Source organism: Culex quinquefasciatus, chromosome 2 (genome assembly GCF_015732765.1).
Source record: "Culex quinquefasciatus strain JHB chromosome 2, VPISU_Cqui_1.0_pri_paternal, whole genome shotgun sequence".
In the NCBI taxonomy this organism is placed as follows: Eukaryota; Metazoa; Arthropoda; class Insecta; order Diptera; family Culicidae; genus Culex; species Culex quinquefasciatus.
In genome coordinates, this window is record NC_051862.1 from 67,688,977 (window position 1) to 67,709,524 (window position 20,548).

At 43.4% G+C, this 20,548-nt stretch overlaps 4 protein-coding genes across 4 annotated transcripts; 1 reads left to right on the top strand and 3 right to left on the bottom strand.

Moving 5' to 3' along the window:
• The first annotated feature begins 6 nt into the window (after positions 1 to 6).
• LOC6048677 (tryptophan--tRNA ligase, mitochondrial) lies at positions 7 to 10,761 on the top strand. The gene is made up of 3 exons (XM_001865526.2): positions 7 to 97; positions 9,621 to 10,167; positions 10,226 to 10,761. Exons 1-3 carry the CDS (start codon positions 29 to 31, stop codon positions 10,726 to 10,728), a joined length of 1,119 nt encoding a protein of 372 aa, XP_001865561.2. The 5' UTR covers positions 7 to 28; the 3' UTR covers positions 10,729 to 10,761.
• A 185-nt stretch (positions 10,762 to 10,946) lies between these two features.
• On the bottom strand, positions 10,947 to 12,804 carry LOC6048676 (zinc finger protein 79). Its single transcript, XM_001865525.2, has 3 exons — positions 12,460 to 12,804; positions 11,253 to 12,396; positions 10,947 to 11,193 (listed from the first exon to the last, which is right to left on the bottom strand). The coding sequence occupies exons 1-3, from the start codon at positions 12,800 to 12,802 to the stop codon at positions 10,977 to 10,979; spliced, it is 1,704 nt and encodes a 567-aa protein (XP_001865560.2). The 5' UTR covers positions 12,803 to 12,804; the 3' UTR covers positions 10,947 to 10,976.
• Positions 12,805 to 15,372: 2,568 nt separating this feature from the next.
• Positions 15,373 to 16,250, bottom strand: LOC6048675 (gastrula zinc finger protein XlCGF62.1). The gene is made up of 2 exons (XM_001865524.2): positions 15,893 to 16,250; positions 15,373 to 15,828 (listed from the first exon to the last, which is right to left on the bottom strand). The coding sequence occupies exons 1-2, from the start codon at positions 16,188 to 16,190 to the stop codon at positions 15,392 to 15,394; spliced, it is 735 nt and encodes a 244-aa protein (XP_001865559.2). The 5' UTR covers positions 16,191 to 16,250; the 3' UTR covers positions 15,373 to 15,391.
• A 2,422-nt stretch (positions 16,251 to 18,672) lies between these two features.
• On the bottom strand, positions 18,673 to 20,253 carry LOC6048674 (zinc finger and SCAN domain-containing protein 2). The gene is made up of 3 exons (XM_038252055.1): positions 20,104 to 20,253; positions 18,978 to 20,040; positions 18,673 to 18,919 (listed from the first exon to the last, which is right to left on the bottom strand). The coding sequence occupies exons 1-3, from the start codon at positions 20,219 to 20,221 to the stop codon at positions 18,703 to 18,705; spliced, it is 1,398 nt and encodes a 465-aa protein (XP_038107983.1). The 5' UTR covers positions 20,222 to 20,253; the 3' UTR covers positions 18,673 to 18,702.
• Between the last annotated feature and the right edge of the window lie 295 nt (positions 20,254 to 20,548).

The following is a 20,548-nucleotide window of genomic DNA, read 5'->3' on the forward strand; positions in this document are numbered from 1 at the left end:
CAAATTTGTTACAAAAGTTAAGTGAAAGATGTTTCAAAGGTTGTCATGTTTGAGGCTTGTGAGGCCGGCGGTGCGGAATGCGTCCACGGAAGCAGTGGTAAGTATCCATATTATCTTATTAAAAAAAATTTATTGATAAAAAAAAACTAGGCAAAAAATCATCATTGTGAAATCGTAACAAACAAACATCAAAGTCTTAAATTCAACAAAATCTGCGCCGAAAAAAAAATATGATATGAAATAGATTTTTTAGGGTTTTTCAACGATAAATTAACGCTGATAATTTTATTACTGATAAATAAAAAAATACTTCTAACTTTCAATTTCTAAAAAGGAACTCATTCAAACAAAATTCTTGTCAAACTTTGAAAACTTTTACAAAAAGCCTTTTTTTATTTTTTGTAGACGTAGCTAGAGAAACGGCATGTAGTTCCACCGGGCACCTATTGTTGGCATATCAGACGTTGAATTGCAGCTTCTAAAAAGCGCAATGAAACAATAGATAAAGTAGAATTTACTTTTTTTTCAAAAGTTCGTATAAACCTTTGTCTTTCATATGTTTATAGGACCTATTCAAAAAAAACTCAGGAAATCCATTTCCAATTTTTCAGGAAATTGTCTCAGCTTTACAATAAAATAGTTTGGGGTGCTTTTCTTTCAAGAAGTATTGTTTAAATGCAGAAAATAAAGAAAACAAGACTAAATTATGTACCAAAAAGTGGCTATAACATAAGAAAAGATTTTTTTTTTTAATGTTCGGTAATTTTTTATTGCAAATTCAATTTGGTTTTTAAAAAATGTTTTTAAAACTATTTTTTCAAAAAAATTTACATCCTGCACTATGGCTCAAAAGATGACTTCTTTTTCCATCCCCTAGACATATATTCAAAAATATTTTAAAAATTCAAAACACTTATTTTCAACTTTTAGTGATAAAAATATAAATAAAAAAGATAGTTTTTTACATGTACTTAGGGGAAATATACCTCGAACCCTTTCTCGGCACTTTTCAATTTTCGGCTTATTAGAACTTTGTCACTTTGATTGCTTTGATCATAAATTACAGCTTTCATATTTAAACTGATTTTAACTATAGTATATTTATATTTCAAAGTGTTAAATAGTTCAAATAAAAGTTAGCAAACAACTCTCTATTGTGGATGTATCTGAAAATGTTGTTTGAATATTGGCAAACTGCACACGCAGCAAAATTTGGCATTATCAAATCAATAATACAATTTATCGGAATCAATAAACACAATTTATCATTTTGATAAATTTGTTTTATCGTTTAAATAAAAAATATTGTCGGAACAATAAAAAAAAGTTATTGTTTTGATAAAACAAATTATTGCTTCAATTGACAGCATTGATGTTGATGTATTGCTTTTGTTTTGCTACATCTCCAGAAAACGAGTAAAATTTTAGGTATAAAAAGATTTTCCGCAAAGTAGCCAACAATTCGAAGGAACTCGACGTTGTGAAAATTTTAGTGGAGATGTCGGTTGTTGTGGAACATTCTTCATCATGCAAAGAGGTTCCGGCAAAAAACAACAATTACATCCTGTGGAACCGGTACCGAAAGCGGAACATTGTTCTGTAATTCTGTAATTTCGGAATACATTCGTCCGGCTTCAGCTGAAGATTCATGCTGTCCCATGTTGCATGTTCGAGTGTAGACCTACGGAAAACCTTGCCGCGAGGAGAGGTGAGTGAAAAGTACACGAACCACCTACGACATAATTCCTCGAGCGGCCCAGGGGACCATTCATAAACCACGTGGACACTTTAGGGGGGGGGGGGGATAAGGCGATTGTCCACGATCCGGGTTTCGCCTCATAAGCGAAAAGTCATGGGTTTTTCTCAGGGTGGCAGCCTTAGGTTTAAGTTCAGAGGTAGCAGCAACCGTATGAGTATAAAACGGTTGCTTCACGTGCTCTTCTAGCATGTGATCAATCTTGGGATATTCCTTTGCGCCTCTTCCCAAAATACTTTCCTCGTGTCTTCGCATGTAAATAATGCCCAGCCGATCGGTATTGCACTGCAGTCCAGTCGCTTTGTCCAGATCAGAGCAAAGGGAACACCGCAAAAGTAGCACCGCAAAAAGACAATTGTCTTTACAAGACCCCGCGCGGCAAATAATAGCTGCTGGGAAGAGCTTGAAAAATGACACGAAAAAATTGTCACCGCGGTTCTAGCGATACATAGCGCACAAGGCACAAGGAATGGAGTTTACAGCATCTGGATTGAACAGCACTCTTCCTCTCAATAGGAACTGTGTTATAGATCTGGAATGCTTAATAACAGTAAAAATGGGTAACACGATACAATAGTCCTTGTAATCAGGATTCCGTGTCTTAATACTCAAACAGAAAAAAAAACGATCCAAACAAAAAAGATTTTTTTTGTATGGACAATTGTCCACGAAGGGGGTATCAGATTCCCAAAAAAGTTTCCACGTGGTTTATGGATGGTCCCCAGGTCAACTCGAAGTTACCCCAGGCACCCCCAGTGCAGGACACATTGGGGTAGAAAGTGGATAGAATTTTCAGTGAATACAATAGTTATGACAATATAGTATATAATATATAATCCTTATTTCTTGATCTTACCTTTTGACACTATCAAACCTAGCAATATTACTATTGCATCTTACCATTCCCTTTTGATAGTGTCAACTTCAAACCTTCATCCATTGTGCAATTAACACATAATTTCCGCTATATTCTTCATGCGGAATCGTCGTCTACTTTCTTCGCCTTATTATCACTTAACCACGACGCGATATTGTTCTCACATTTTTTGAGCTTCAACGACCGATTGTTATTCACGCACTTATAAAAATACTTGTTCTGTTTCGCGGCTTTGTGAAAAATACTCGTGTGTTGGCTGATACAATGATTTTTTCGGTCATCGTATGCTCGCAAGGTACATGAAAGAGAAAAAGAGAGAAAAAATGGGATAAGTACAATGCAAAATAAAATCGAACATTGAATAACAGACTAACACAGAAAGAAAGAATATAGAAACCTTCAGAACTACCAACTTGTAACGAGAAGCTTACTAGAAAACAACTGAAGTTGTGAAAAATGGGACAAGACAAACAAACTTGAATAGCTAACATATATAATAAAACAGTTTGAACGTACCCTTAATCATATTAACAGTTATGCCCAAATTTCTTACCAAATTATTTTCAGCAGTTACATTTCTACAATAATGTATTGCGATTCCAAGTTAAAATAATTGAGTAGTTAAAGTTAATGGGGTTAGAGACAAGTTATAGCAATAGAAAAATAAATAGATGGATAGATTTTATTATCGCGGGCGTTAATAATTAGAGTTCACGCGCGCTGATATGACCGCAGAAGAATGGCCGCATGACAGCCGCAGAACAAATTTTTGGCTGTTGTCAAAGGTTGCCTTGAGTTTTCTGCTGACTTTTTGGAAAATATTCAAAACAAATCAGGTTGACAGCCAAATCAACGCTGAATTTCAGTTCAACCTGCTGATTTTTACACAGCGGTAGTTCGGCGGCTGTAACCTCCTGTCAATCACAGCGAAGGAGAAAAGTGATTTTATCTCGCAATAAGCAATACTAAATTTTGTCTTAAAAGAATAGGAAAAATCTAGCTTGTTTTTGAAAATAGCCAATGCACCAAGAGCAAACATACAGCATGTCACGTTCACACCGTATGGAGTAAATGTGATAAACTATATGTCCACATTCGGGGCACCACCTTTTTCAGAATATAGGAAATGATAGAAGGAAGACTCCATTCTGTATAGTGGAAGATTTCTGCAACACCTTGGACTCGGACCAGACATTTTGTCTGAAATAAGAGAGAAAGACAAATATTAAATTGTGGTATTATCACTAAATCCTATCATCCTTTCACCCTCCAAGACATGGTCTATCCATCGTGCCTTCGTGTCTTGGGTGATGGCGAATTCTACCTTCTTCAATGATCTTCGGACCACCTCCAACTAGAATTCACAACAGGACCTCCCTCGGCTCCAGTTTACAACATGACAGCGACGAGAACACAGCCGAATGGGAGTTGACAGTATCAAATGCATGCTATACCCTTTGCTTTGCTGGATACTTACTAATAGCAAAGGGCGAGAGACCTGCGACTCTCAGCAATCATGAATACTGCCCATTTGCCACAACAACAATTACATCCTGTGGAACCGGTACCGAAAGCGGAACATTGTTGGTAAGATATTTTCTACTGGTATAACTCTTTTGAACTGATAACATTCTCTTCCTTAGAATACTCCACTGACTTCCCGGAAATCTTCCGGAAAAGGTCAACTCAAACCAGCAGGAACAAGACGAGAAGTGCGCGGGAACGGCTTGGCGACAACTGGAAGCACCGGAGGGGAAATAACCATGAACAACGAAGTGTGAGCAACAGTGCAGTCGATTTCGTGACAAATTTTAAAGTTTTGTTATGTGTATTACTAAACCAAAAAAAGAAAAAAATAAAAAAAATTAAAGTATATCAATAATAATTATTATTCAATCCGAATATAATTCATTATCAATTTGATAAATAATTTATTATTTTGATAAACTAATTTATTGTTTTGATAAATTAATTTATTGTTTTAGTTTTGACGTCTCACACTGGTGTTTATCATGGTGATAACCAGTTTTATCAAATTGATAAGGGTCATTCCAGGTCAACTGAGTACACTTTTGGACTCAACCTTCACCGACTTGGACCAAACTTGGAGGGAACGTTCATCTATCGATAGTTAGCAGAAATCCCAAGTTTGGTGCTGATTGGACCATCCCTTTATTTTTGGCACCGCCCTCTTTTTTGGCGATTTTCTAAAAAACTTTTTTTTCTTTTAATCATAACTTTGCAACTATTTGAGCAAAAGACTTGCTACAGGTTGCATTTTATAGAAAATTGTCCAAGGAATTTGATAAAAATAAAATTTTAACCCTTAAATGCCCACTAATATTATATTTTAACGTTTTAAGTATAAAAATTCAGTTTTGACCAATTGATTATATTTTTATTTTTTTTATTTTATAGCCATCGTGTTCCCCGGACAATTTTACATAATAATTAATGTAGACTCCAAACTAAAATGAACTATTGGCGAGATACAGCGATTTTACTGGAAAAAAGTTTGATTTTGCACTGCACTCTGCCATATGAATTCAAATCCGAAATAAGTTTCTCACATATAAAAACCGAATTATGCGAGATTCAATCCTTTTTGTTGAAAAGTACACCATCAACTTCCGAGTGCTGCGCAAAATCAAACTTTTTTTTAGTAAAATCACTGTATCTCGTCAATAGTTCATTTTAGTTTGGAGTCTACATTGATTATTATGTAAAATTGTCTGGGGAACACGATGGTGATAAAATAAAACAAATAAAAATATAATCAATTGGTCAAAACTGATTTTTCATACTTAAAACGTTAAAATATAATATAAGTGGGCATTTAAGGGTTAAAAATTTATTTTTATCGAATTCCTTGGACAATTTTCTATAAAATGCAACCTGTAGCAAGTCTTTTGCTCAAATAGTTGCAAAGTTATGATTAAAAGAAAAAAAATTTTTTAGAAAATCGCCAAAAAAGAGGGCGGTGCCAAAAATAGAGGGATGGTCCAATCAGCACCAAACTTGGGATTTCTGTTAACTATCGATAGATGAACGTTCCCTCCAAGTTTGGTCCAAATCGGTGAAGGTCGAGTCCAAAAGTGTACTCAGTTGACCTGGAATGACCCATAAACATTATTTATCAGAGTGATAAATAATATTATTGAATTTGATAAAATATCTTATTGGTTGCCAACCGATAATTTATTTTATCGATTTGATGCAATTATCTTATCGAATTGATAAATCTTTTTTCTGCGTGCAAAAGTGACGAGAATAGGTCGATAAGCTTAGTGTGACGAAAATGGGTACATTTCCCCTATTTTTTTCCGAAAAGTCCTAATCATAATCTACAACTTTGCCCAAGATACCATATCGATCAGAAAATTTCTTCTCAAGATACAGAATTTCATACATTTACATACCCGTTTTGTATGAACAACTCCCAAAATAGTATGGAGACTTGTATGGGAAAAATAAATAATACAAGTACGTAGTTTCATCCAAATAAAAAAAAATACAAATTTAAGAATTGTGAAAATTTAGTAAAGGCTCAATACTCAATACTACTCAATACAAATACTCAATATAAGAAATAAACAAGCAAGTTTTCTCAAAAGTTTGGAAAGATAAATTAAATGCCAAATATACCTTATTAAAACTTTTATTAAATGCTGTATATTTTTACTCATTAAATAATTTACATAATTTCAAGGGGTTTTTTTTTTATTTCCTATGTTTATAGGACCTTTACAAATCATACTCAAGATCGAGCTGTATGAGTTTTACTACTGAAATTAGCCTTTCAGATTTTGAAAATTTTGTATTTAAAATTCTTAAAAATTCTAATCAAGTGATTTTTTTTCACAAAATTTTCTTCGTTTGATTTGAGAAATTTTTGGACAATTTCTAACCTGAAAAATATTCCCAATAATAAAAAATATGAGTTTTTAAAAACGATAGTATGTTAAAGTTTTTAAGTTGTTAGACTTAGGCCGTTGTAAATATTTTTCAAAAAAACAGGGCTCGCACCCTGTTGGGGGCCTAAAAGGGCGCGGCAGACAGCCGGAAACTGACAGAGGTCAAAAGATGTAGTAATAAGACAATCCTTAAGTCAAGCCTTAAGTACAATTACTACAACTATTTTACAATTACTAAACTATTTCCCCCTTGGGACGTAGTTCTGGTCTTCCACTATCCACATCCACATTACAGCATACTGTCCACTGTCCTGATGCTCCCACCCCAATCCCCGGCTTTGATTCTAACTACTGAAAAAAATGAAAATCATAGTTGAGAATGATAAGTTGGCAACCACCGCACTCTGTTCGCCCCTACGACGCTCAAGCCCACTGGGCACACGCGGGCTGCTGCTGTTTGACAGCTGCACTTCCGCTACCAGTCTGTGACAAAAAGCAAACTAGAATACACGCTTTATTTTTCTTTTCGCTTAAGTTTAACCGCGTGTTTTATTCCGGCCTCCCCGAAACCTCTTTAGGTTGTGGGCCCAAGTCGCGTTTCGGTCTAACGGGAAAAGTGCGCGGAATCTTCGGGCGTCATGACGGACGCAAAACCCGCTCCGGTGCAGGTGCCGATGTTGGACGAGTCCAACTTCAACCCGTGGCGTCTCCGCATGTTATCGTTCCTGGAGGAGCACGAGCTCTTGGAATGTGTGCGGTCGGACGTGGGCGACGTGGCGGAACTAAAGGAGAGAGCGGGAGAAAAGCCGGAGGAAAAGACGGCCCGGATGAAGCTGCTGGACAAGCGCATCAGGAAGGACCGTCACTGCCGTTCGCAGTTGATGGCGCGGATCAGCGATGCGCAGATGGACCACCTGGAGGAGGACATGTCCCCGAAGGACATCTGGGACAAGCTGCACAACATCCACGCGCGGAAGAGCGTCGCGAGCCGGATGTGGATCCAACGGCAGATCGTGACGATGCGCTACGATGGGGGAAAGCTGCAGCAGCACTTTTTGCAGTTCGAAAAGTTGATCCGGGAGTATCGGTCCGCCGGCGCGAAGCTGGAGGAGATCGACGTAATTTGCCACCTGTTCATCTCGTTGGGATCGGCGTTCTCCGGTGCTGTGACGGCGCTGGAAACCATGTCGCAGGAGGACCTCAAGCTCGATTTCGTCAAGAACCGGCTCTTGGACGAAGAGACGAAGAAGGGCATCGAATCGCCCACCCCGTCCCAGAGCGATGCTGCGTTTCACGGGGCGAAGCCGCAGAAGAAGCAAAAGTGTTTCGGCTGCAACAAGGAGGGCCACCGGGTGGCCGACTGTCCCGAGAAGAAGAAGCCGCAGCAGAGCAAGAGGAAGCAGAAGTCGAAGGCGAACGTGGCGGATTCCGGCAGCAACCGGAAGGAAGTTTGCTTCGTGAGCGAGGCGAACCCCCAGCAGGCGCGGACGCGCTGGTTCATCGATTCCGGTGCGACGGACCATCTAGTGCGGGACAAGGAGCTGTTCTGTGAGCTGCATCGTCTGAAGAAGCCCATCGAGATCGCGGTGGCCAAGGACGGTGAAACGATCCAGGCGGAGCACTCCGGCACGGTGAAGGTGGTGGCGGTCGTTGACGGTAAGAGAGTGAACTGTACGATCAAAGACGCGTTGTACGTGCCAAAGTTGCGCTGCAATTTGTTTTCGGTGCTGCGCGTTGAACAAGCCGGGATGCGCGTCGTGTTCGAAGACGGGAAAGCGACAGTGTACAGTGGTTCCGAAATCGTCGCGTGTGCTACTGTGCAGAACAAGCTGTACGAAATGAACTTTCTGGCTCGGCACGGTACGGAAGATTCTTCGCTGTTGACTTGCGGTCGCGTTCGGAAAGGTTTCGTGCTCTGGCACCGTCGTTTTGGACATTTGAACGAGCAAAGCCTCAAGTGTCTGGTGCAGAAGGAAATGGTATCCGGACTCGACCTCAGTACCGCCGGAACTGACGATACCGTCGTGTGTGAATCGTGCGTCGTCGGCAAGCAAACGCGGAAGCCTCACCCACCGCGTGAAGGTCGTCGATCGTCGCGAGTGCTCGAACTGGTACACACCGACGTGTGTGGTCCCGTTTCGCCGGAGGGACTCGACGGGATGAAGTATTTTGTGACGTTCATTGATGACTGGACCCATTTCGTGATGGTGTACCTGATTCGCTCGAAGGACGAGGTCATGGAGTGTTTCGAGGAGTACGAGGCCTTGGTGACGGCGAAGTTCGAGCGGCCGATCTCTCGGCTGAAGTGCGACAACGGCGGCGAGTACCGGAACAAGCGTTTCGAGGGGTTCTGCAAGCAAAAGGGGATCCGGATGGAGCCTACTGTCCCCTACACGCCGGAGATGAACCCTGAACGCTGAGAAACCGGACCGGTTCAAGGCGAGACTGGTCGCCAGAGGCTTCACGCAGAAGCCTGGGTTCGACTACACCGAGACCTACTCTCCGGTGGCGAAGTTGGACACGCTGCGGGCGGTGTTGGCGCTGGCCAACGAGAATCGGATGTTCGTGCACCAGATGGACGTGAAGACCGCGTTCCTGAACGGTGAGTTAGCTGAAGAGATCTACATGACCCAGCCGGAAGAGTTTCAGCAGGGGAATGGTCTGGTCTGCAAGCTGAACCACTCTGTTCGCCCCTACGACGCTCAAGCCCACTGGGCACACGCGGGCTGCTGCTGTTTGACAGCTGCACTTCCGCTACCAGTCTGTGACAAAAAGCAAACGAGAATACACGCTTTATTTTTCTTTTCGCTTAAGTTTAACCGCGTGTTTTATTCCGGCCTCCCCGAAACCTCTTTAGAGAAAAGGTCAATGCGGATGGGGAGCAAATCGAGCTCAGTATCCCCTCACAAAGACTGGTAGTAAGTGTGAAAGAAGCAATGAAAAATGTGAAGAAAATAATGAAAAAAATAGTATGTGAATGCGGATGGATCGATGATCCCGTCACAAGGACATTGAATTCAAAAACTTTCACTTTTCAAATAAATTAATCTAATAAATCTTATAATCCCCACAGACTCCCACCTGGCCCCGCAAAATCTTCTCCGGCGTCCAACCCACCGGTGCACTCCACATCGGCAACTACCTCGGCGCCATCAAGCGCTGGGTCGACCTGCAAAACTCGGGCGAGGACGTCACGTACTGCATCGTCGATCTGCACTCAATCACACTACCCCAGGACCCGGACTTGCTCCGGCACAACAGTCTCCAGATGGCGGCCACGCTACTAGCTTGCGGAATCAACCCCGCCAAATCGACGCTCTTTTTGCAATCCGGAGTTCCGCAGCACGCGGAGCTATCTTGGATTCTGGGCTGCATGACCACGATGGCGCGGCTGACGCACTTGCCGCAGTACAAGGAGAAGTCGGCGAAGCTGAAGGAGATTCCGCTGGGGTTGTACATCTATCCGGTGCTGCAAGCCGCGGACATTATGCTTTACAAGGCGACGCATGTGCCTGTGGGTGAGGATCAGGTTCAGCACCTGCAGTTGGCGCAGTCGCTGGCGAGGGCGTTCAATAACCGGTTTGGGGCGACGTTCCCGTTCTGCAACCCGATCATTTCCGGTGAGGTTGCGTTACAGTCTTGACAGGTTGTTTGACTCAAAATTATTTAATATTGCAGACGACACCAGCTGCCGGCTCAAATCGCTCCGCGATCCAACGAAAAAGATGTCCAAATCGGATCCCGACCCCAAGAGCTGCATCATGTTGACGGACAAAGCGGACGCGATTCGGGAAAAGATTCGGAAATCCGTCACCGACTTTACCTCCGAGGTAACGTTCGAACCGGAAACGCGCCCGGGTGTGGCCAACCTGCTGACGATTCATTCGCTAGCGAGCGGGAAAAGTCCGCAGCTGATTTGCGAAGAGGCTAAGGGATTGAATACCGGTCAGTATAAGGGACTGGTGGCGGACGCGTTGGTTGCGCATCTGGAGCCGATTCGGGCGGATATTGACCGGTATTTGGCGGACCCAGGGTATTTGGCGACGGTTATTGACGAGGGTTGCGAGAGGGCACGAGAGACGGCGGAAAGGACGCTGCACGAGGTGAAGGAGAAGGTTGGGATGAATGGGTTTAGCTTGGCGCGGTTATCGGAAGTGGCGAGGAAAGAACGGGTTGAATAAGGTAATACATATGAAGAGTGTTTGAGATGGTTATGCATCTGTTACTAAAAGCATTTCGAAATCCATTGACTGGCTCGAGTCCTCTTCAGGGCTGAAACCGTTTCCCAAATAGTCGTAGACCAAAGTTACTGAATACTCATCACTCAGGATCGGCATTACTACTAGGCGATTCAAGGGAGATTTCATTACACAGCTGGATCTGGAAGTGATATGAATACTGAAGTGAAACATTCCTTCGTCAAGATTTATTAAATCGCTCCCTCGTGGTTCTTCTCCATGTGCGGTTTCACTAAGCATTTGTACGCGAATCCCATCCCACAAATCGCACAACTAAACGGCTTCTCCTGCGTGTGAATCCTCATATGAACCCGCGCCGCATAGTTCGTCTTGAACGTCTTCCCGCACTCCGTACACGGGTAGTTCCGTGCGTTCGTGTGCACCTTCTGGTGCTTTTTGAGGTAGGTCCTGAAAGAAGAGGTGTCGCGAGTTAAGTTTTTTCAAACTTTCACTTTCATCATACTTACCTCGACGAGAACTTCTTATCACAATCCGGACAGGCCAGCGTACGCTCGTTATGTGTCTCCTGATGCGCTCTGTAGCTCGAAAGGGTCTTGGTGGTCACTCCGCACAGCGCACAAACGAACGGGGACGAGCCGCAACCTCGCTCGTGGACGCGCAGCGTCATCGGACTGTAGAAGGTCTTGGTGCAGCTGGGTTTGGAACACTGGAACGGTTTGATTCCTTTGTGCTTGTTGAGGTGGCCGGTCAACGACTCGCGGCACATGAAATCCGCCGAGCAGACTGTGCAGCTGAACGTGCGGATAGGTTCCGTTTTCGAACTGTCGCAGTAGTTCAGATGGACGTGCAGCGACACTTTGCTCTCGAACGATCTGTTGCAGCTGGTACAAGTGAACAGTGGAATTGGGATGCTTTCGGCCAGAGTTAAGTCTGGTTCATCGCTGGGTTCTTCCACGTTCTCTGTTGATTCATCAGGATTGCTTCCAGCGTCTGCTTCGAAGTGATCTTCACAAAAATCCGTATCTTCTTCCAACAAAGCCATATCATCGTCAGAACCCTTCTCTACTTTCATGTTGATTTCATTCCTCAAACTGACCTCCGCGAACTCTACGCGCTCCACATGATCCTGCACCATCTTCCGCGTTCGACCCAAACCTTCCAAGGTTCCTCCAGCAAACCATTCTTCCACGTCCCCATCCTTCCTCGCAACTCCAACCGGAAACCTCTCCTTCATCTCAACTATCTTCAAGCAGCTCTGCCGGAAGTCCACGGCCAGCTCGACCATGCGCCAACAGGTCCGACAAATGTCCCCGTCAATCTGCACGCCTCCCAGCATCTGCTCCAACTTCCCCCGACGATCTTCGCAGCTGGCCCCGTTCCAACTCTGGTAGGAGGAAAATTCCTGGATCTGCTCCTCCAAGCATTGCCGCAAACAGAGCGAGCAAAACGTTGAAGGAGGTTCCGATTTGTGGCCCTTTAGGATGGTTATCGGCTCGGCGAAAATTTCCTCCAAGCGTTCCTGCTTGATATCCTTGGTTTCATCGGCGGGGTCGCGACTGCTGGATGGTCCGGCCGCAATTACCGCTTCAGCGGTTCGCAGCGTTACTTTTCCTTGATGACGCTTGAGAAATCCAGTGAGCCACTTCCGACCTGCAACAATTTCGTGTCCAGCAATTATGATGGTAAATAACAAAAAATCTCTCAAAAACTAACCCGGAACATTGTCCTTAAACGGTGTCGGTCGCGGGTTTTCCACGAGCAAATCTCTAATCTTAAAAAGAAGCGTTTGCTTCCCCACCGGAAGACCCTTTGCCTCGCTGTCCTGCAGCCAGCCAATGATCCGTTTCTCCTCGGCCGGCGTCAGCACCGTGCCCGACCCTTTCTGAGCTCGGTTCTTCCATTCATCGCTCATCCGGTAGCGGATGGTGGAGGTCGGAATGCCGTAGGACTTGCTGGCGGCGTAGAAGGATTTTTCCCCGGAACGAACCGCGCTCATGCAAGCTTCCAGCACTTTGGGGTCGACCTTTTTGCGACTCTTTTTGCCGGTGCCCTCCATTGTGTATTTGGTTCTAGTTACGGTTCATTCAACTCCAAAACATATAATTTACTAATTTGTATTATTTAAACAACTTATTTTGCATAACTTTTGATAGAATCTTGCCTTCACACTTCCTAGTAAGTTTTTTTTTGTCAATTTCAGTTGAAAACGCTTTTTAGAAGCAAAAAGTTATGCCAACATCAGGTGCACGATGGAACTACATGCTGTTCATCCAACTTGAAATGTTTGAAACGTAAATAAGTCTCAACTCAATGTAAACAAACTTTTTTTTTCTGAATGAAAAAAATGGCTCAAGGGGCTACTCGATTGGACAGTTTTTGTTTGTATCCCCACAATTCTTCACAGAAACACTGAAAAAATTAAGTGTTTCATACTTCCCAGTGACAGTTTTCCAGATTGCCAGGTTCCCAGGGCCCCGGCGATGGCCTGATATGGGCTACCGAACAACATTGGCAACATGGCGTCGTTTGTTTACAAACATGAGATTGTTTGTGGATGAACCGAAAAATTTACTTTTTTGTAAAAAAATCTATAACCATTGAGCAATAACATTAAGTCTTACAAAACAGACAAAGTTTCGTTAAATTCTAGACCAAAATTTGTTTTATTATTATTTTTCAATTTAAACCTCTTTTATCGCGATTCTGATCACGATTGCACATCAAATCATCGTGGCTTTAGTATATCTTTAGTTCTCACATCGATTCGCTGTAGATTCGTGTTTAAATTTTGAAATTTAGCATAAATTAAAATAAGTTGCAAAATTCCCAACTTCAGCCATGTGCAACAATTTCCACAACACCCATGCGGGAAACCGATAATGGGGTAATTCATGCGTTCCAAACTGTCAAAATTCCAAAACGTCATTGCCACACTCAAAATAGTTTTCACCACAAAGTTGCATGAAAATATAGGTGATTTTTTTTCCAAATCGTTAATCATGCAACATTGACGTGAATTTCCGGTAGAAGCCAAATCTGCAGCGTGCCGACCCATGGTGGCTGTTCACTATCGCATCATGTGGAATAAGCATGAATTTCACGTGAGATCTGCATGGCCTTTCATGCATTATTGGCATGATCATCTCGTGGAGGTTCCATGATTTTTATTGCAGCTTTTGCTCCATTTTTCTTTTATTTGACTACTTCTTATTCTTTTTATGAAATAATACGATTTGGAATTATTTTATCATTTTTATTTTCGTAAAATTTTCATAACTAACATAGTTAACAACGTACACATACACTGATAAATCACACTTAATAAATCACTTAAAAGACTCATAAATTTATCATTCGGCAACCGGATTAACACTTGCGAAAGGAAAACCTGTGGCCTGCAGCAGCGAAATCACTTCGAAAAACTTCACCGGAGATGCGTCCTGCTGCTGGGGAGGATCGATGAGTGATGATTGAAGGGGCTGGAGAATTCTGGCCCATCTTGGCGGAGTTGTCATTTGCTGCTGCCAAAGGTGGAGACTTTTGTGGTGCTTGTTCCTTGATCCATTGTCTTGGCTTCCGTCAAGTTCCGTTTTTAATGTCCTAACGGATTGAGTCCTCTGAAACAAAAAAAAAAAAAAACATTTAAATCCAAATTAGCTTTGATTCTTTTTTAAATAATACTAAATACTTACTATCCAGATGGAGCATTGAACAGCGTGCGATTCTATAACACTTTTTTACGCGACTTGAAAAATGCTCAAACTGCCTGCACGCACTTCATGCCTAGTCGAGCGCCGGGAAGAAACTGATGAATTTATCCGCAGCAAGCAAACCGAAATTTGCAGACAGGAAATTCATGCAACCTTTGAACCATTCCCCACTCACACAAACAACTTTTCACCACAATGTTGCATGAAAAGGTGTATGGATTTTTTCCATACCAGTATTCATGCGTATGTTGCATGATTATCATGCAAACTAAGAACCAGCTGACTGCATGCCACGCCTCCAAATTTTCAGACATGAATTTCACGTGACATATAGTTGTGTGAGTGTGAGCTGCGTGAAAATCAATCTGAGTTGACATGAATGCATGGTGACAGTTGCATGATTCATGTGAAACGTTGTTTTAGACCAAAAATTGGCTGCCACCGGAATTTTCATGCGCCTTTGTGGTGAATGGTTTTTTGAGTGCAATCTCCGGTTCGCTGCTTTTGTTCGTGTTTGAAGTTTCGGGCCGAGACTCTGCAGGTTCCGAATTGACGAATTCACTCTGGTATTTCAGAATTTCGTGATCGGGGACATCCTTTCATAACAGAAACGCAGATATTTTGCAATTAACAAACAACACGTCTTATTCCACACAAATCAACCACAAAACTGATTTGACAACCATCATTCGACGCTCTTTCGTCGGCCGCGCGCCTCTTGGCGTTTTCTCTCTCTCTTTGTTTTCAGCTTTCGCTCGCAATCTGTCAAGTATGACTACAAGGTGATATTTATAAAGGTGCGAACTTTTTTGTGCTCTTAACTTTTATCGAATATCAGTTTAATGAATTAAAATAAAGACTCATTTGACTCAACAACAATAAATTTGACCAAAATTTCCAAAAATTATTTATTTAGCAAATTTACACAATTCCTCTCAATCCCCTCTCCCATGATGCTTATCCATATGCGGCTTCACGAGACACTTGTACACGAACCCCTTCCCGCAAACGGTACAGCTGAACGGCTTCACCTCCATGTGATTCCGCCGGTGCACTTTGAGCGCGTACAACGTTTTGTACGCCTTCCCGCACTCGTCGCACGAAAACTTCCGCTCGTCCGAGTGGACCGCCTGGTGCGTTTTGAGGAGCTTTTTCGTTTTAAACTTTTTGCCGCACGTTTCACACTCGGCGGTGGGCTCCTCCGCGTGGGTTTCCATGTGCGCCCGCAACGTCACCTCCGAGGACAGCTGGCGGCCACACAGCTGGCAGATGGGTTTGTCCTTGCCACAAACTCGGCCGTGCGCGTACATTTCAAGCTTGCCGTAAAAGTGCATGCCGCAGCTTTCGTTTTTGCACCTGTACGGTTTGATTCCTGATGAGGGGGGAAGTTTTGCAATTTAATAGATTATGGTTTAGAGTTTTTGGAAAGCTCTTACCGTTGTGCTTATTCATGTGCGCATCAAGATTTTTAGCATTGAGAAATTCCATCGAACAGATCTCGCATGTGTGAAGCTGACGGTTCTGATCTGGTTCTTTGCATCTCCAAGCATGTTTACTCAATCCTCCTTCGGTGTCGAACTTTCTTGGACAATTTTTGCACGGATAAACCCGTATCTCTGTTGGTAGCTGCATCTCCATGGTCTCGCTGCATGTTGCCGAAGATTCTTGCCCAAAATTTACCTCTAACAAATTCATTCCCTTGCAATTGTTTTCGTGTTTCTTTCGACTAGGCATAGAAAAGAACCGTCTCTTGCAGTTTCCTTTGCGGCACTCGAACTCTTTGCTTCCTAAAACAAAGTTCGTGAATGTTTTGAATTGTAATTGATAGCATTCACTCGCTCTTACCGGCGTGCCTTGTAAAATGCTCTTCCAACTGAGACCAGTATCTGAAATTGGCCGAACAGATCGAGCACGTGTGCAGCTTCGGGACAAGGGGCTTCTTCCGCGTTGGATTTATGCAATACTTGAAGTGAATCGCCATGCCCGATTTGGTTTCAAACTTTCGCTGGCATTTTGCGCAGCTAAATGCTGATATTTCAATTTTCTCCACGATTTCGGCGGATTCGCTGGGGGAACTTCAACAGATTTGTTGTTTAACTTGAATAAATAAACCCTAACTAATTAACTTACTCATTTGTGGGCAATTCTCTAGGTGAATTTGGATAGCTCGCGTCCTTCGCCCAATCCTTTTCATCTTTCAGCATTGGCTTCTCGTCCAATACCTCATCCGTACCCGAATCCTGTCTGTTCCGCGCCTCAATCTCAGCCATTTCCATGCGTTCCACGTGTTCCTGAACCACCTTTCTCGTCCTCGCCATCACCTCGCAGTTCTCCTTGGACAACCAATCGTCACCAACCCCATCCAATCCAAACGCAAAACGCAACCTCCAAGCAGCCGCCTTCAAGCACCCCTCCCGAAAATCGGCCAACATTTCCACCAAAATCCAACAGGCCCGGCAAATCGCACACTGCTCCAGCTCAATCTCCACGCCCAAAAGTGGCGCCAACTTGTCCCGTCCACTGGCCACATCCAGACCGTTCCAGCTGGGTTCGGTGGAGAATTCGACCACCTGGTCCGAGGTGCATGGGCGTAGACAGAGGGAACAGAAGAGGGACACCTCCGGGATGGGTTCGGCTGGTTCGGGCTTTGGTTGCTTAACTACGAGGAAAACTTCGTACAGTTGTTCGGTGTCTGGGATGTCCAACTGGGGTTCCTCTTTGATAACTTCCAGAAGTGGTTCTGTGAGGTTGGTTTCGGTGACGGATTCCGGAAGGGAGGAGTCTGTTGAAAAAAAATAGTTGATTTTTGCCTTATTTAAAATCCGATCTTTTTTTTTCGACATCTATCGGAAATGAATCACTTTTGTTTATGTTGGCTAAGTCAACAAGACATCGCCTAGACATCAACGAACACGTCGTGCCTTGGGACTTAGCCAATCAAGCGTTTACCTGATTTACCTGGAATTTGGCAAAAGCCTTTGAATGACATTTTGAACGTATTTTAAGTATTTGTATTAAATATCTTAATATTCAAAAATCATCAAAAATCTTCAAGCGCACACGTAACTTGCAAACTGTGCAAACTGGTTTATTTGTATTGTAAACATTGCCGAGGGGCCCACCAATGGCCGACGGGTTTACATTTGTGTAATGTCTCCCACCCAAACCCGGTGAGAAATTTAGCAAGTTGTACGACTTTAATCTTGGTCGACCGATGAGGTCAGGCGACAATCGAGCTGTTTGGTCACCAGGCTCGTCAGTCGACCAAAACACAATCGAGTAACTCAAATGTTTTCGAGAAATTTCTATTTGAAAATGTTGAAAATTTAGTTGAGCACGCATGCTGAAGGTTTATTGTACGTTTCTCTCAAAAGTACACGCCGCGCGGCATTTCAGAATGTGCCGCAGACATTGTTGCCAGCGATTTTCTGCACTTTTGGTGCAATAAAAAACATACCTGGCAACCAGTCCAGCCGATTCGAAGAAGATCAACAAAAACAAAACGTGCAGTTGCCGAAAGTGCGGCGCGTCGTTCCGAGGCTGGTTTGCCGCGTGTCTTTTTCGGGAATACGCGCAATACTATCAAATGCTTCAACATTCAGGTTTCATTTCATGGCAGTGGACATCCAGATTGTGCCGTAGACTAGAGACAGATTGTGCCGTAGAGAGGATTCGTTAATTTCGCTACCTACTTCGAATGTCCGCTAATTCGAACGTCAAAAATCAAAATCAAATTATTCGCTCTAAAGCATTGCCTTGGCGTTCTCGATTTCGAGATTTCTACTCGAAAATAGGAGAAATATACCCTTTCTAATCAAACACCTATCATCGTCATATGAAGAGTTTGATGCTCGATTAAAGCTCCAAAAATACTATTTAGGCTATAATCTTACCAGCAACAGCACTGCCTCAAGTAAGCACGCAAATTTATGCCATTCACTGGCCAAAAAGATCAAATTTAATGCACTTTTGTGCGGCTTCACCAAGGAACGGGTTGAGTAAGGTAATACATATGAAGAGTGTTTGAGATGGTTATGAATCTGTTACTGAAAACATTTCGAAATCCATTGACTGGCTCAAGTCCTTCCCAGGGCTTCGTTTCCCAAACAGTCGTAGACCAAAGTTACTGAATACTCATCACTCAGGATCGGCATTACTACTAGGCGATACAAGGGAGATTCCATTACACAGCTGGATCTGGAAGTGATATAAATACTGAAGTGAAACATTCCTTCGTCAAGATTTATTAAATCGCTCCCTCGTGGTTCTTCTCCATGTGCGGCTTCACCAAGCATTTGTACGAAAATCCCATCCCGCAAATTGCACAACTAAACGGCTTCTCCTGCGTGTGAATCCTCATGTGAACCCGCGCCGCATAGCTGCTCTTGAACGCCTTATCGCACTCCGTACACGGGTAGTTCCGTGCGTTCGTGTGCACTGTCTGGTGCTTTCTGAGATGCGTTCTGAAAGAAAATGTGTGAAAATTGAATTTGTTGAACCTTTTACCTTCATCGCCATTACCTTGAAGGGAATTTCTTCTCACAATTCGGGCATGGGAAGGTACGCTCTGTATGTTTGGCCTTGTGCGCTTTGAAAGCGGAATAGCTCTTGATGGTCACCCCGCACAGCGCACAAACGAATGGGGACGCGCCACAACTTAGCTCGTGGTGGCGCCACTCCACCCGACTGTAGAAGGTCTTGGTGCAGCTTGGTTTGGAACACTGGAACGGTTTGACTCCTTTGTGCTTGTTGAGGTGACCGATTAACGATGCGTAGCACATGAAATTTGCGGAACAGATTGTGCAGCTGTACGTGCGGATCGTTTTCGAACTGTTGCAATAGTTCTGATGGATGTGCAACGAGCCTTTGCTCTCGAACGATCTGTTGCAGGTTGAGCATGTGAACAGCGGAATTGGGATGGGTTCGGCTGGTGTTAAGTCTGGCTCATCGCCAGGTTCTTCCACGTTTTCCGTTGATTCGTTAGAATTGCTTTCAAGATCTTCTTCGTGATCTTCATCATCGTCACCAGAACCCTCCTCTAACTTCATGTCAATTTCATTCCTCAAACTGACCTCCGCGAACCCTACGCGCTCCACATGATCCTGCACCATCTTCCGCGTTCGACCCAAACCTTCCAAGGTTCCTCCAGCAAACCATTCCTCCTCGTCCACACCCTTTCCCGCAACTCCAACCGGAAACCTCTCCTTCAACTCACCCATCTTCAAGCAGCTCTGCCGGAAGTCCACGGCCAGTTCGACCATGCGCCAGCAGGTCCGACAAATGTCCCCGACAATCTGCACGCCTCCCAGCATCTGCTCCAACTTCCCCCGACGATCTTCGCAGCTGGCCCCATTCCAACTCTGGTAGGAGGAAAATTCCTGGATCTGCTCCTCCGAGCATTGCCGCAGACAGAGCGAGCAGAACAATGTTGGTGATTCCGAGTTGTGGCTGTTCCGGACGGGGTTCGGATCGAAAACTTCCTCCAGTCGTTCCTCCTTGATTTCCAGCAGGAATTCCGGCTCCTCGGGAAGGTTGTTGCTTTGGGGTGGTTCCGGGTCATCGGGAGTGGGTTCCTGCTCGAGATCTGGGAAAGGGAGATCAGATTAGTGTTTTTTATAAATGTTTACAGCTTTTTAAAAAAAAATACTTGACAAAAGCAAGGAACGCTGGGCAGCTAGCTTGGCAGCTTTTTCGGCCAAATTTTTCTCATGCCTTTTTCTTCCAACTGCTCTTCTGGATAATTTCATTTTGGACAAAAATACCATGACGTATGTTATGAGAAAAATAATTTTATTTAAATTTTAAAAATTTGAATCGATCTTCAAGTTGTTTCTTTACACACAGTTGTTTACAGTTTTCTCACGGGGAACAAAAGTCAAACCAATCTCGAGGGGCTGCTCGATGAGGGAATTATCTATTTTTTGTAACCCCAACCTACACGCATATTTGAAAACACGCAATTTTCGTGAAAACCAAACCTACACAGAAATTTCTAAATGGGTGGTTTCATCCAGATTTGAGTGAATTTCACTCATATCTGGGAGAATTTTACTCAGTTTTCATTGAACTCTGATTGAAATTGGGTACTAAAG

Coding starts and splice junctions, on each gene's coding strand:
- LOC6048677 (XM_001865526.2), top strand. CDS start 29: ATGTTTCAAAGGTTGTCATGTTTGAGGCTTGTGAGGCCGGCGGTGCGG. Junction 98..9,620: donor ATGCGTCCACGGAAGCAGTG/GTAAGTATCCAT, acceptor TAATCCCCACAG/ACTCCCACCTGGCCCCGCAA. Junction 10,168..10,225: donor CTGCAACCCGATCATTTCCG/GTGAGGTTGCGT, acceptor TTAATATTGCAG/ACGACACCAGCTGCCGGCTC.
- LOC6048676 (XM_001865525.2), bottom strand. CDS start 12,802: ATGGAGGGCACCGGCAAAAAGAGTCGCAAAAAGGTCGACCCCAAAGTG. Junction 12,397..12,459: donor GTTTAAGGACAATGTTCCGG/GTTAGTTTTTGA, acceptor AAATTGTTGCAG/GTCGGAAGTGGCTCACTGGA. Junction 11,194..11,252: donor GATAAGAAGTTCTCGTCGAG/GTAAGTATGATG, acceptor CTCTTCTTTCAG/GACCTACCTCAAAAAGCACC.
- LOC6048675 (XM_001865524.2), bottom strand. CDS start 16,190: ATGCCTAGTCGAAAGAAACACGAAAACAATTGCAAGGGAATGAATTTG. Junction 15,829..15,892: donor GCACATGAATAAGCACAACG/GTAAGAGCTTTC, acceptor CCCCCTCATCAG/GAATCAAACCGTACAGGTGC.
- LOC6048674 (XM_038252055.1), bottom strand. CDS start 20,221: ATGGTATTTTTGTCCAAAATGAAATTATCCAGAAGAGCAGTTGGAAGA. Junction 20,041..20,103: donor GCGTTCCTTGCTTTTGTCAA/GTATTTTTTTTT, acceptor TCCCTTTCCCAG/ATCTCGAGCAGGAACCCACT. Junction 18,920..18,977: donor GAGAAGAAATTCCCTTCAAG/GTAATGGCGATG, acceptor ATTTTCTTTCAG/AACGCATCTCAGAAAGCACC.